Source organism: Podarcis liolepis, assembly GCF_965112155.1.
Source record: "Podarcis liolepis genome assembly, chromosome: 3".
Classification (NCBI taxonomy): Eukaryota; Metazoa; Chordata; class Lepidosauria; order Squamata; family Lacertidae; genus Podarcis; species Podarcis liolepis.
Window position 1 is genome coordinate 96,445,060 of NC_139557.1, and position 13,224 is coordinate 96,458,283.

General features: G+C 40.3%; 1 protein-coding gene and 1 long non-coding RNA gene across 37 annotated transcripts in view; one reads left to right on the top strand and one right to left on the bottom strand.

The window, feature by feature from the left end:
• The window catches only part of ESRRG (estrogen related receptor gamma), a 476,442-nt gene that overhangs the window by 452,587 nt on the left and 10,631 nt on the right, over positions 1-13,224 (top strand). For all 33 annotated transcript variants that reach the window (XM_083494560.1, XM_083494553.1, XM_083494561.1 and 30 more), the window contains one exon: positions 8,320-8,589. In XM_083494560.1, coding sequence (XP_083350686.1) covers positions 8,320-8,589 — 270 coding nt within the window. The remainder of the gene's footprint in view (positions 1-8,319; positions 8,590-13,224) is intronic.
• Positions 8,126-13,224, bottom strand: part of LOC310702847 — a 42,348-nt gene continuing 37,249 nt past the window's right edge. For all 4 annotated transcript variants that reach the window (XR_014523690.1, XR_014523691.1, XR_014523692.1 and 1 more), the window contains 2 exons: positions 10,174-10,243; positions 8,126-8,510 (listed from right to left, as the gene is read on the bottom strand). This is a non-coding gene — a long non-coding RNA (uncharacterized lncRNA). The remainder of the gene's footprint in view (positions 8,511-10,173; positions 10,244-13,224) is intronic.

A 13,224-nucleotide genomic window follows, 5' to 3' on the forward strand; every position in this document is an offset into this window, starting at 1 on the left:
ACCTATTTACTTTGTCTAGCTGCATGACTTATTAACTTTCTATCTCCCTTTTGAGGTTATTTTCCACTTGGTTCCTATCCCCCATTCATTGCTTTGTGTAGACCCATAGCCAGCTGGGGGTGTGTGTTTAGCCCCAGGTGAAGACTCCAGAGGGGTGTCATTGAGGCTCCCAGCCTGTGTACAGTATATGTGTATGCAAATTCACATGAGGGATGCCACACTGGGTTTTTGACCTGGGTGAAATAAACCCTAGTTTCTCCCCTGGCTTTGTGCTGTATATTTTTGCAGTTTGAGCTCCAGAGAATAGGGTGGGCCTGCTAGGTAGGCAGCAGAAAGTGAAATATAGGCATTAAAGGCAGTGGCGGAGCTTCATGCTCCGGCACTGGGGGGGGGTGGAAAGCAGGCAGGGGTGGGGCTGGTACGTGTCCCGGGGGCATGGTACACCGCCTGCGGGGACATGGTGCCCAGGGCGGGTGGAGGGGCAGCTGTGATGGCACCCCACTGGGATCGCGCTGCCAGGGGCGGTACGCTCCCTCCGCACTCCTCTTCCTCCGCCAGTGATTAAAAGTGAAGGCAGGAATTGGTATCTGAATGGCACAGTAAGGCTTTTAAAAACTGTTAATTCTAGCAGAAAGGAGGCACCATTTGGGCTCTGATTCAAGTAGCAGAATGCCCTGAACATTGTCGTAGAACCTATGTGCATGATACATAGCAATGTTATGTCTGAACTACAAGATACCCCACCCATCTAACTGGGTTGTCCTAGCCACTCTTGGTGCTTAATAAAATTTCTAACTCTGATCTAAATCATGCTTTCAAACTGTGGCCAGGTTGTTATGCAGAACACCTAGAGGCCTGCATATTACACCTGTCCTGAGAGAAGTGCTACTGTGCAATTTTCATGGTCTTGTTACTAACACATAAAGCTCTGAACAACTTGGGACCTGGTTACCTAAAAGGCCGCTTGCCCCTGCATAGCCCTGTAAGATCACTGAGATCATCTGGGGAAATTTTTCTCATAGCACTGCACCATATGTAACATCACAGGGCAGTGACCTGAAAATGGGCATTTTCTGCTATTGCCGCTGCACTGCAGAATGCCCTTCTCTCTGCCATTCGCAAAGTATCATATATTAGTTGCCTCAGATGTCCGTGAAGACATTCCTTCCTCCCCTGGCTGTTCTTGACCCATAAAATTGAACCTTATTTCTTAATTTCTATTTTTTCCTGTTCCTGTCTTATCTGTTTTATAATGCTGCTAAATTAGTTTTATTATGCTCTTTAATTGTTTTTGCATACCACTTAGGGATGATAGTTAGACAGACAGACAGACAGACAGACAGACAGACACATAGAAAGATAGCCATTTTATCATAGAATAGTAGAATTGTAGAGTTTTTGAAATGCTTTAAATAAATAAATAGGGGCGGCGGCGGGGGGGGGGGTAAACATAGTATTACTCAATGCAGGCATTATAACCCACACCAGGTTGAATGGGGTAGGAGGTGGTGAACCAAACACCTGTTTCTATTTTTCACTGAATGCAGTAGTTCCAGGGAATTGGTAAAACCTGAAGTGACCTCCGTCTCATTTGTGTAATGTTGTACTGCCATCTTTTGTCCACGTTTGCCCTGTTCACAAGGCATCTAGGTCTACTTTTAATATCAAAAGGCCCATGGGCTACACTTTCCTTTCTCCCCTGCCTTAATTCCTTGCTGTCTATTGCCCAACTCCTCCTTCCCCCAGGTTGGCTCTGATACTGCTAGTGAGCCAAGCTGGAGCCAAGGAACATGGAGAAGTAAGGCAGGGTAGACCGGACGGTCAGTCATGCACCACTTGGTCAAGGCTGGAGTCAGGTGCAGGTCAGCACAAAGAAACAAAGTCAGTTGTCAGTGAAGTCCACTCTTTATTCAAAGAAATTGCATACAACTAAGTAACATTGCGCAGTACGTCTTGCCTCTATAAAGCAGTTGCTAGGACTAAAGATACCTGTCTTCTACCCACCCTAAGGCTCCTCCTTTCCCAGATGTTTCCTAAGCAATCTCAAACTGTGTCTGCATACCTTTGGTCTCTGTTCTTCCCTCCACATGCTCTTGGAGACCAGCAAGAAGGAGAGCTTGTTGTGCTGGAGAAGGAGACTACCGGGATTCTTCAGCAGTCTCTTCTGCTTCAGCCTCAGAGTCTGAACTACTCCCTGTCACAGGTTCCTCCTGTTCACTAAACCCTGTTGTCCCTTCAGTATCCAGCATCTCCTCCCAAACTTCCCTTTCTGACCTCTCCTCAGTGTCTCACCACCAATCCCCGGGCTCTGAGCCTTCCTCCTCTGGGATCTCCCTTGGGGGTTCCCCGGCTGGTGCCTCCCACCACTCCTCTTTGTCCAGTCAGTCCCTCACACAATTTTATGTTAAAATTAGATGTCCATGTTAACACAACAGGACAGATATAGATACAAATGAGTGTGACAACGAGCATCATTTCTAAATTGACTTTTAGCAGGATCCACACTCAAGATCTTAAGACATTATTGATAGTATTCCAAACACAGAACCTGATTGAGTTCTAAAAGGTAGGGTTTGTGTATCCCTCTTTGCCTCCAAGCTTCTTGGCCTTCTTGGAGCAATGACCATATAGGCTGCATGCAGTGAACAGAGGAAGGATTGATTGGAGAAAGCAAATGGCAGGATTGCTTGTGTGAATCAGCCATAGTGCTACAGGGCACCTGTGAATTCCAAAAGTTCTGAATTTGCTTAAATGTTTAACTCTTTTACTATACACATATTTGAAATATGTAAAAAATGTTTTATATTTTGGCTTTGTTGTTTCATTACCTTTTAAATATATTTTTGTCCTAACTGGAGTCTTCATTACGTAAATGAGTATCATGCACTGCAAATTACTGAAAAATCATAGCCCCCAGAACTTGATATTTCAGTTGTGAAATATTGACTTTGATTTACATGTCAAATGGACCTTTGACATAGAAATTCTGTGGGTGTCGCTGTGGTCTAAACCACTTTAGCCTCTTGGGCTTGCCGATCAGAAGGTTGGTGGTTCAAATTTGCACAGCGGAGTGAGCTCCCGTTGCTCTGTCCCGGCTTTTGCCAACCTAGCAGTTCGAAATCATACCGGTGTGAGTAGATAAATGGGTACCGTTTCAGTGGGAAGCTAAACGGTGTTTCCATATGCTCTGCCACAGTGTCCCGTTGCCCCAGAAGCAGTTTAGTCATGCTGGCCACATGACCCAGAAAACACCGGGCCCCCTTGGCCTGAAGCGAGATGAGCGCCACACCCCATAGTTGCCTTTGACTGGATTTAACTGCCCAGGGGTCCTTTTCCTTTACCTTACCTATACAAATAAAATTTTAGAACTGTGTGCTTACCTGAGCACGCAAGGGCTGATTCATAGTTTCATGCATACATGTACACCATTTGGTTGCTGTGCATTTGATTGCTGGGAGCTGAATGCGCAACCTTACCTCATTTAAATGCTTTGGTCTATGAGATTATATGAAAGTTTTATCTGATGTATTTTATCTGGGATTTCAGACATGCAAGTCACTGCATACTTGTCGGGATGGGTGGGCGTTGAATCGTGACTAAAGTGTGCAAGATGCTTGTACACTTCATTCACAGTAGTAACAAAGGGTTTAGAAAAAGGAGACATAAATGAGTCTGCTTGCTTTATATAGTCTCAGATACCAGACAAAATCAACCTTTGTCAAGGAAGAATTAGAATAAAAGAGGCAGTAGAAAGCAATAGATGGCATCCCTTCCCAGATCATACATAGCTGTATGACATGTGTGTGTGTGTGTGTGTGTGTGTGTGCGCGCACACACACACACACACACACACACACACACACACAATGCTGAGGGCACTGTATATAAACCACAGATGTGCCTTTAGTGTCTATGGGGGTCCTCCAAAGCATCTTTAGGCATGCAAACAATTTAGGCTACAATGGAATGTGTGGTACATGAAGAGCAAATGGTCCAAATTGTTGGGTTTAAAAGATTACTTCATGTGTATGGAAACTGTAGTTGAGAAACTCATTTCATTAGCAATAATACTGCAAAGGTTTGAATTGGTAACAAAATGCCAACGGCTGTGTTACCCCTTTATTCCTCACTTTTTCCAAGTGTTAGTTTTATAGACGTGTGGGTAAAAGGAGGGAGGGGGGAATCAAACAACTGTTCAGTTACTCAATCAGCGCATAGTTAGTGATATCAGTGAGTCATTAGTGTATAATTACGATTGGAGTGTAAGGAGCAGTTCTTTGAAAGGTCTCTATTTATAGTGAACGAGAGTCTGCATTCAACATAGGAGGGGAAAGATGTTGGCACAGAGTGAGTGTGTGGGGGAGAGGACACCAGCAACGCAGCTCCATTGTTTATAGCTATTTACAAGAATCTAGGTGGATTTACAATGCCTCGGACTGAGCAACATAAAAATGGTACAGTAGAGAATGCCTAGCAGGGGTTAAGTTCTTATGCCTGCACTGCAGCCTATTTCTGTCAACACTGGGCTTGGGAAACAAACATTTATGCTTTGTGAAATGAAAGTGTATTTTTGAAGACTAGCCGTCAGATATTTTTTGCCCTTCACACTTTCAAATGCTTAGCCTTTTTTGTAAGTTGACTGCAAAGTGCATCAGTTTGCCAGGCCAAAAAAAGAAGGGGGGAACCAGTGGGGGGAGGGAGAGAGTAAAGGGGGGAGTCTTGACAAGTGCCCATGGCGTCATTGTCAAGTGCATGAGCTTCAAGTAGAAGATGGCAGCAGGGTTGGCACAGAACATGCTTCCTTCAAGCCTATTACCTCCGGGGTACCTGACTCTTGAGAAGCTTTTCAATCCTTCCAAATGACGTTATTCCAAACTGTCATCTGGTTTATTTGGAGCACACTGTCTCGCAGATAAACATGCTATTTAACTGCAGGTCAAGGTACAGAGTCATTCTGCTAGCAAAATGCCTGGGATACATTAAATGGCACTGACATGCAGAGGGAGACGGAGAGAGATCAAAGTTGTCACCAGTATGCGTGGAATTGGTCTGTGCTGTGGGGGAAATGCACCGCAATATATTGAAGTGTATTTTTAAAAACCATAATGTAGTTGAACATTTAAAACTATGACCTGTCAAATGCTAGGGATTAAGGTGCTGTGTAATACAAAACACAAAGTTCAGTAGCATAATGGCAAGCGAGGATCTTCTATATTTTGGGGAACAGCTAAGTGGCGAGGAGCTGCAAATGTTTTTTTATAGTCGGTTTGGGTATTTCATTTCTTATGGAGTGAAAGAAATCCCTTGTCACAAAAGAAAAGGATGTAGGTGTTTGTTTGTTTGTTTGTTTGTTTGTTTGTTTGTTTGTTTGTTTGTTTTCTAGTATGGCAAATTATGCATTTTTAAAAATGGCTGGTTTTATTCATGAAAGCTTCAGGTTTTGAATTATTTTTATCATGTAAACACTGTCATTTATAGGCAAATATATGGGCACTCTGTATTGCTTAGAATATTTTCATCAACTGCATTTTATGATTTTGCAAACTACAGATCAAACAATGGTTTTTTAAAAAACCATGGTTTTTAAAAAATAAAATAAAAATACACATGCGTTGTTTTACAGTATCCAAATTTAACCATCCAGCTTCCTTTACCACTTTTGAGGAAGCCTTATGTTGCACATTTGGTAACAAAGGGGGAAGCTTAGTTGTATTAAAGTTACTCAAGGATCACGGACCAGATTTGAAATGGAATATAATGTCATTTGTAAAATCTAACCAAATGTCCAGGCCAAATTTCAGTACCCTGCCCTGATTTGGGGGTTTTGTTTTTCATTGTCTGCTTCTGTAATTTTGCAAGCAAATCACACAGTAGTTTATTATCTTTTTACAAAAGAAAAATGCACTCAAAACTTGGTACATAAATTTAAAAAACGAAGTAGGAATCTTTCTAAGGTGTGGGGGGTGTGGATAGAAAGGAAAATGATTGAAATTAAAACTTCTTTTGTGATCAAAAGGGATTTTATTGCCCTTTGCTTAATTAAATGCTTCAGAAGTGTGTGAAACATTGTTGTAGTTAAAAAAATTGTTACTTTGTAAATCGCAGGGACAAAAGGGCTCTACTGCAACTTTAAAGTTTCCGTGCACGTAAATGTCAATAGAGTGCCTTCTCCATCATCAGCACTAAATTCACATTGATGCCTCTTTTCTTCTCTGTATTGATCCTTCCATGAGAACGTAGATTTGTATCTGTTAATTAATGCGTCCTGAAACAGCGTTTGTATTAATCAGGCAGATAAGAAAAATTGGATGCCTGCACCCTCATGACAACCGTAAAAGTGCTGGCCCTGATAAAAATCATGGACGGACCTCAATAAAAAAGTTCCTCCTTCCACTCAATAAACTAATCATCCTGCTTTTAATTATTCGGCAGAAAGATGTGTGGAGATTGGAGAATGTGTAAATCTATTTACTAACAGCAGTGTCTGGGAGGGAGAATGGGGCTGTCACAGGACAGAGCTGCAGGCTACGTTCTCTGTCCATCTGCTGCAACAGAAAAACTGGTTCTTGAGAGAAAGGAAAAAGACAGAGATGCTGGAGCTAATTGAAAATATGCATTCCTTTTCTTTGACCCTTTCAAATTATTATTTCTGTTCCATTTCCTTCCATTTACAACAAGAAGTGTGGCATTATCCATCGTCATCTTACAGAGGGGTTGTATTGACTTGTTTGACAATGTGGCTTTTTTAAATCTTTATGCTCTTAAGGACAAATGTCCTTTCCCACAAGGCACAAAACACAGTATTTAAAATCACAGCAACAGCAGCATATATACAGTTATACATATATAGATATATAAAAGGAATGGATTTCAGTGCCCACTTGACATTGGCTTTTAATACAGTTTGTGCCTCCTGACTTGAAGTAATTATCTTTTTGTTTTAACAGGTTTATTTCTGAATTCTGCAGTAGTCTTAATCTAAACTGATGCATGTGGCTTCCCCACTCTTTTTGTTTTCTATCATATTCTAGACACTTATTCTGTTATAAGGAAGGGGCCTTCAAAAGAGAAGGGCAATGTGTTTAAAGCTAAATGAGCAACAAAAACAGACTATTCTTTCAGCAGTATCCTTGTCAAAGCACATGTAAGCAGTTCCATAAACAACCAAATGAAAGCTTTAGACATATCTTAAGACCCCCTTAAGAAAAGCTTGACTAATCCCCTTTGATGATTTTATTAAGTACTTGATGGTTGCTGGTGCCAACTGGCAAAACACTATGTTTCACCAATAGGCCAGGAAATCGCCTCTTCACTAGCACCTTATGTGATGGGGAATATTAGCAGTCGGAGATAATAAATTAACAGCTACTGTAAACAGGAGCCTGAAAAGGTAAAACAGTAAAGATGTTTGGCCTTAGTGATCCTATTAGGAAGGAAAGTGGAGTGAAACAAAAGCAAAACTTAAATTAATTAAGAAGCATTATTAAATTTTCAGTCTCTCTCAAAAATGATGGTGTGATTACTATTCACTTGGCACTTTAATGTGCCATTCTGCTATTTCAGTACTGTAGTAGAGGCAGAAGCCATTACAAAAGTAATTAGTGTCTTTTCTGAAGAGGATAGGTCTTGCTTCTGTTTATGCAGAGGTTGAAGTTCAAGAAGCACTTTGCTTTTTGTTGTGATCATCTTCATCATTCTAGTAAGGTATCAAAAAAAATTCCCTTAAAAAGTGTTCTTTTTGTTACTCACAATAATAATTACCCCCTTTAAAGTGGACCCTGACATCTTTAAAGTGCAATCCTATACATATCTACTCAGAAATAAGCCGAGGTTACTTGATTTGCTCCTGTGTGTGTGTCTGTGTATGCAACGTTAGTGTCTCTCACAAACCAATCATGACCATTATTGCCAGAGTGTTCATAAACGACTATTTGATCTAAATACTTTAAGGTATTAAAAGTATTAAATTAGCGCTTCAATGTAATAGGTGCTTAGAATATATTTGGGGGAATGTATTCTCAGACAATGATAATAATGTATTCTTTAAAAAGCAGCAAATTCATGTTGCTAACAAAATTTTCCAAAATTTATTAAAACCCCCACACAAAAGGCATGCAAATTCAAGTTGACTTGATGAAACTTTTACTCTAATAATTTTATATTGTATTGATCTTGAAGAGCAGAGGGGGGTGGAATCCACAGGTACAGATTTATAACTTACATAACAACAACAAGCACGAAAGAATAGTTATAATGCAGAATTATGGTGGCCCAGGATCATTTTAATTATGTTTCTGTGTACTTTCCTTCCTGGTTTAGGATTTTCCACTTTATCGCTTGCTGACCAGATGAGCCTTCTGCAGAGTGCTTGGATGGAGATTTTGATTCTGGGCGTTGTATACCGATCACTTTCCTTTGAGGACGAGCTTGTCTATGCTGAAGACTATATCATGGATGAAGATCAGTCTAAATTAGCAGGCCTTCTTGACCTCAACAATGCCATCCTGCAACTGGTAAAAAAATACAAGAGCATGAAGCTGGAGAAAGAAGAGTTTGTCACCCTCAAAGCTATCGCGCTTGCTAATTCAGGTTGGCAGATTGGCATGATGGCTCATGTCATTTCCCCCCACCCCTTCCTCTAATACCTTCTGCATGACAATTTCTAAACATGACAGTAGGAATAAGTAATTCTTAGTTATACTACTACAGGACAATGCTGAATGGCTAGAAACAAGGTAGTTCAAATTAAGGGAAGATCTATGAATATATGCATTTGTTGCACATGGTTTCTAATTTGGTTAAAAGATGCCAGAAAATTCAGAAGGTATTAAAAGCAAAGATGCTTTTCAATAAACATAAACGTTGTTCTGCTTAAATCCATTTCATAATCCAGATAAGTCTAATCAGTTCACTTAAACCCAATAGAATGGATGGGCCCATGACTAAATGTAATATATGATCTACTTCAATCCGGCTACTAAACACAGTGAACTCAATAAGTAAGGTGAACTCAGGTTTTATCAGAAAAGGGAGCAAATCACTGTTTAATCTTACAGGACTCTTCTTCACCATACAAATTTGATTTTTATGGTAGCTGTTTAACAGGCAGATATAACTTGTTCAGAAGGGGTTAAGAAATCAAGGAAGGATTCTTCTCTGCATTTGAACTTAAACGTGCTGAAGCAGTGAGCCGGTGTCTGATAAGTAAAAAATCGTTTGTTCTTTGTTGTTTTTTCTTTGTGCCTCCCTAATGCTTTATTGTGGTCTTAAGTCCCTTTTAGCATTTGCATAAAGTTCATGATAGATCCCTCTTTAATGACGTGCCGATCATTAGATACCTGTGTGTCAATAACATGCTCTGATGCTATGTACCATTGACAGTCACACCATGCCCCTCCATCTGCTTTTGTTTTGACCCTATCTTTGAACTTTATCTTGGTTGCTGGCCAGTAGTTTTCCCTTTAATTACAAGAAGGAAACTGTCAATAAAATCTGTTAAATGGGATGCAATGAGTGGCTTGAATGGGCGGACGGCTATTTGTTCAAATTCTGCAGCATTCAAGGTATTGACAGTTTGTTTTCTGGGGCCATATGTGACGATCAATCTCAGGCTGGGCTCAGCCGCGCTGAAAAATGAAAAACCAGATTGCTTTTGCTTACTTGTGGATGACGACTTGTGATTTGGCGCGGTCCTAGTGAGATGAGACCTTCTGCCCAAATTGCCCCCCCGAGAGCCAGAATGCGTGACTGTTTTTAGAAATAATTTTTTTAATTGATTTTGTAATTAACAGTTCATCTACAATATTGATGCATGAATCCTCAGATTGATAGGAGGAAAATTGTTTTCAACAATGAAGTTGTACTTTCCTATTTGTCTTCATAATGGGATCTAGCATTTTGCATTTTAATTGGGGTTTTAATTCCAAAAAATAAAATGCAAAACTAAAAGATTACTCATAAAAAAAAATTCTTACACTGCTATTGTATGTAGGTTTTGTTGTCATACACAGCCTAGTTCTAGTGGCTGTCTCAAATTTATCAATTTATCTTTCCCTAAGATAATAGGAACCATCATATGGTATCTATATTACTGGAAAGAAATGTTATAGGTACTGATAAAGTGAAATATTTATAAAGCTAGAAAGCAAGTACAGTTTGTACAGAAATACTTACTTTTGAACATTTTCAAAGGCAGCTAACCTCTGCATATTTGGAGGTGATTGAGACAGTATTTCAGTCTGACCTGCAGAGATTTAATATGACATTCATTGAAATTATCAGCTTAGCATAAACATCTGGCTTGATTCAATAATAATTAATGTTCTTTTATGCTCTAAATCGGTGAACTGATTTAACGGTAACCTTCCTTCCTTCCTGCCTCCCTCCCTCCCTGTTCCACCCATGCATAAACATATAAGACTTGTGCACATAAAAATATCAGTAGCATTATAACTCCAATTCATAAGGGTTTTAAACAGGAGGCTTGTGTACAAGACTTCTGGTTGTCGGCAGCTCAGTTTGGGAGAGAAGGGAGGTCCATATGTGTTCTAATGCAGTATCCCATCCTGTCCCCAAGTTTTCACTGTCACCTCCAGCTTTAAATTGAGATGGGGGAAAATGGGTCACCAGACCTGCTGGTTTATAGTTTCATCAGCTTGAACAGCCCCTGTAAGCTTTCCAGGGTAATGTAATGGTCATGAGGCTGGCATGATGCAGCCATGCTGTTTCTCCCTTTCCTGTGTCTTCTGAAATTCAGCCTCCATCTAGGATGTTACCCAGTTAAGCACTGGACTCAGATGGTTGGTGGAAAGGGAATTTGCTTTGCCTAGCATGTGTCCTCCAAAGGCAAGTGTTCCCAACCTTCCTCATATCTGCAAAGATACAGAACTCCCACCTGTGGCTGTTTCGTTTTGTTTTAGTACATTTTTATTCCATCCATTCTCCAAAGAGCTCAGAGTGATGTACACAGTTCCCTGTCATTTTTATTCTCACAATGAAGTCCCCTGTGGTACATTAGGTTGACAGTTGCTGGTCACAATGTTACCCATTCTGGTTAGTGCAGAGAGATATCTGCCCATGATAAGTCATTAGCAAAACCACTTGATTTGAGTGCAATATCATTTGTATGCTATTGATAATAACCATAATCAATTGATTTGCATAACCCAAAAACACTGATGATGTACATTGGTTCTATATATCCCATCCCATAGGGGCCCTTGTCAGGTAATCTGGAAACGCTGGCTTGGGGGTGGGGGAGTCCCAGTCCTTGGCTGTGTAATATGTGCAACAAAACAATTTGGTACCAATGAGTGGTTTTTTTACTCACGCAGAAAAAATGCCTTTGAATATTTTCCAAAGCATGTATGTACCAATTACTTCAGGCATACAGGCAGGTGAACTGTTTGCACATAATAAAAGGTGTTCTCTCTGTCTCTTAGTGCTCTTACTAAGTGCTCCCATTTATTGATTGGGCAGTGCCAAATGGAAGGATGTAGGTTCACAGGTTTGTTTGTTTTTAATTATTTCATCAAGAAAGAAATAGTGGCTTGTACTTTTAGGCTAGAGGCTTTAAAAAAAGCTTTGCATGCCCAATCAGTTCAAGTGCCAGAGAATTTCAAATTCCATTTGCACAACTGATACAGATACCTTCTCTCATTGACTGAACTATTTAAAAAGCTGATCTTTGTAACTGGCAATACATGAATCTGTCAATTTTTGTTCCTGTCTGTTTCTCATTTTTCTAGTCCTAAAGTTCAGTGTGCACATTTCTGCATCAGTTTACAGGTGACACACACATTTTTGCAAGACATTTTTGATAACATGCATTTTTGTGCATTGTTTTCACCAATATAAACACTTTTGTGTTCACTCCAGTGGAGAACTGTATCGCAAAATCCACAAAAGCGTACATTTCAAAGGATAGCTATGTTGATTCGGGAAGTGTGAATTAGGAAGGTTTGCATCAGAATGTGAACCAAACATTTCCCTCTCCCCAGTCTCTTAACTGTAACACCAAAAATGGGGAATCATGGTTTCTGTGGAGGCATTGCCTTGTAAAATCAAACAAGGTTTGAGTGGCAGGTTTTAAAAGTGGAGAAAAATTAACCTAAAGATTCGGTGGTTTCTTCGGGGAGACAGTGTTGAGACATTGGCAGCCTTTAGACTGCTTAACATCAGTAGGTAGTCCAATAGCAGCTTTAGCTCTAGACACAGGCTGCTTAGGCTAAACATATGAGGTTCTGTATGGACAGACAAAGCTGCATTGGCTCCTGATGCCATCTAACAACCACTGAATAAGCAAGCTGTAGGACTCCAATTCCATTAGCTGTACCCAACAGCAGTAGATAGCAAGCGAGCAGCTTCCTCTTCTGGCCAGGAGTCACACTAGAGATTAGAATGGGAAGAATTCCTGTCCCTTATACAGCAGACATTAAAAATGCAAATGAGTTGGCAAATGAGTTTAGTATCTCTGTTTTTAGTTTATGTTTATTTCAGACAATAATTATCACCATTATTTCTTGGCCATTTAGCAAACTTATTAGAAGGCATCTATGGCAGTCATAAGAAAGCCAACTCAAATCTTAGTATTCTACATGAATTCTTCTCCTTCAGATCATCCGTAATGCTAGGCTAGCCCATTGGGAAAGTTGGAACTCCACCTGTGTGGTCCATCCAAATATCACCTTATGCAATCAGCCATTCTGTTTTTGTTGCCATTTTTTTTTAAAGTACAGTATGCAATTTCTTTGATCATCAGTGTTTGAAAAATTGGCTGTCTTTACCATCCATTGTTAAGAAATGCAGTCAGTGCAGCAGAAGGCCAACTGTAATAGGAGGCACAGTGAAAACAACATTTTAGGAGATGGATTAGGATGCAATGTAGGACCAGTTGAAAGGGCATATTAAACCATTATGACTGTTCATAATGCTGGTTGCTAGAGACCACAACACAGACTGCCATTCTGGAGAGAAACGAGAGTTCTCTCTCATTCAGATACTTTATAGAAGCTCAACGGACTCATAATTTACAGGACATTTGTGCTGCACCACTATGTATCTGTGCTGAAGCTCTCGGTGAGAAGGAGTAGAGGAGAAACCTTCACTATCCTGCATGGAAACACCAGCACCACTTTTGGATTCTGGCAACAAAATCCCTAAGTTTGGAGCAATGTCAGGCACCTAGAACTACTGTCTTTTGAAGCAAATTAAAGCAGCATCTTT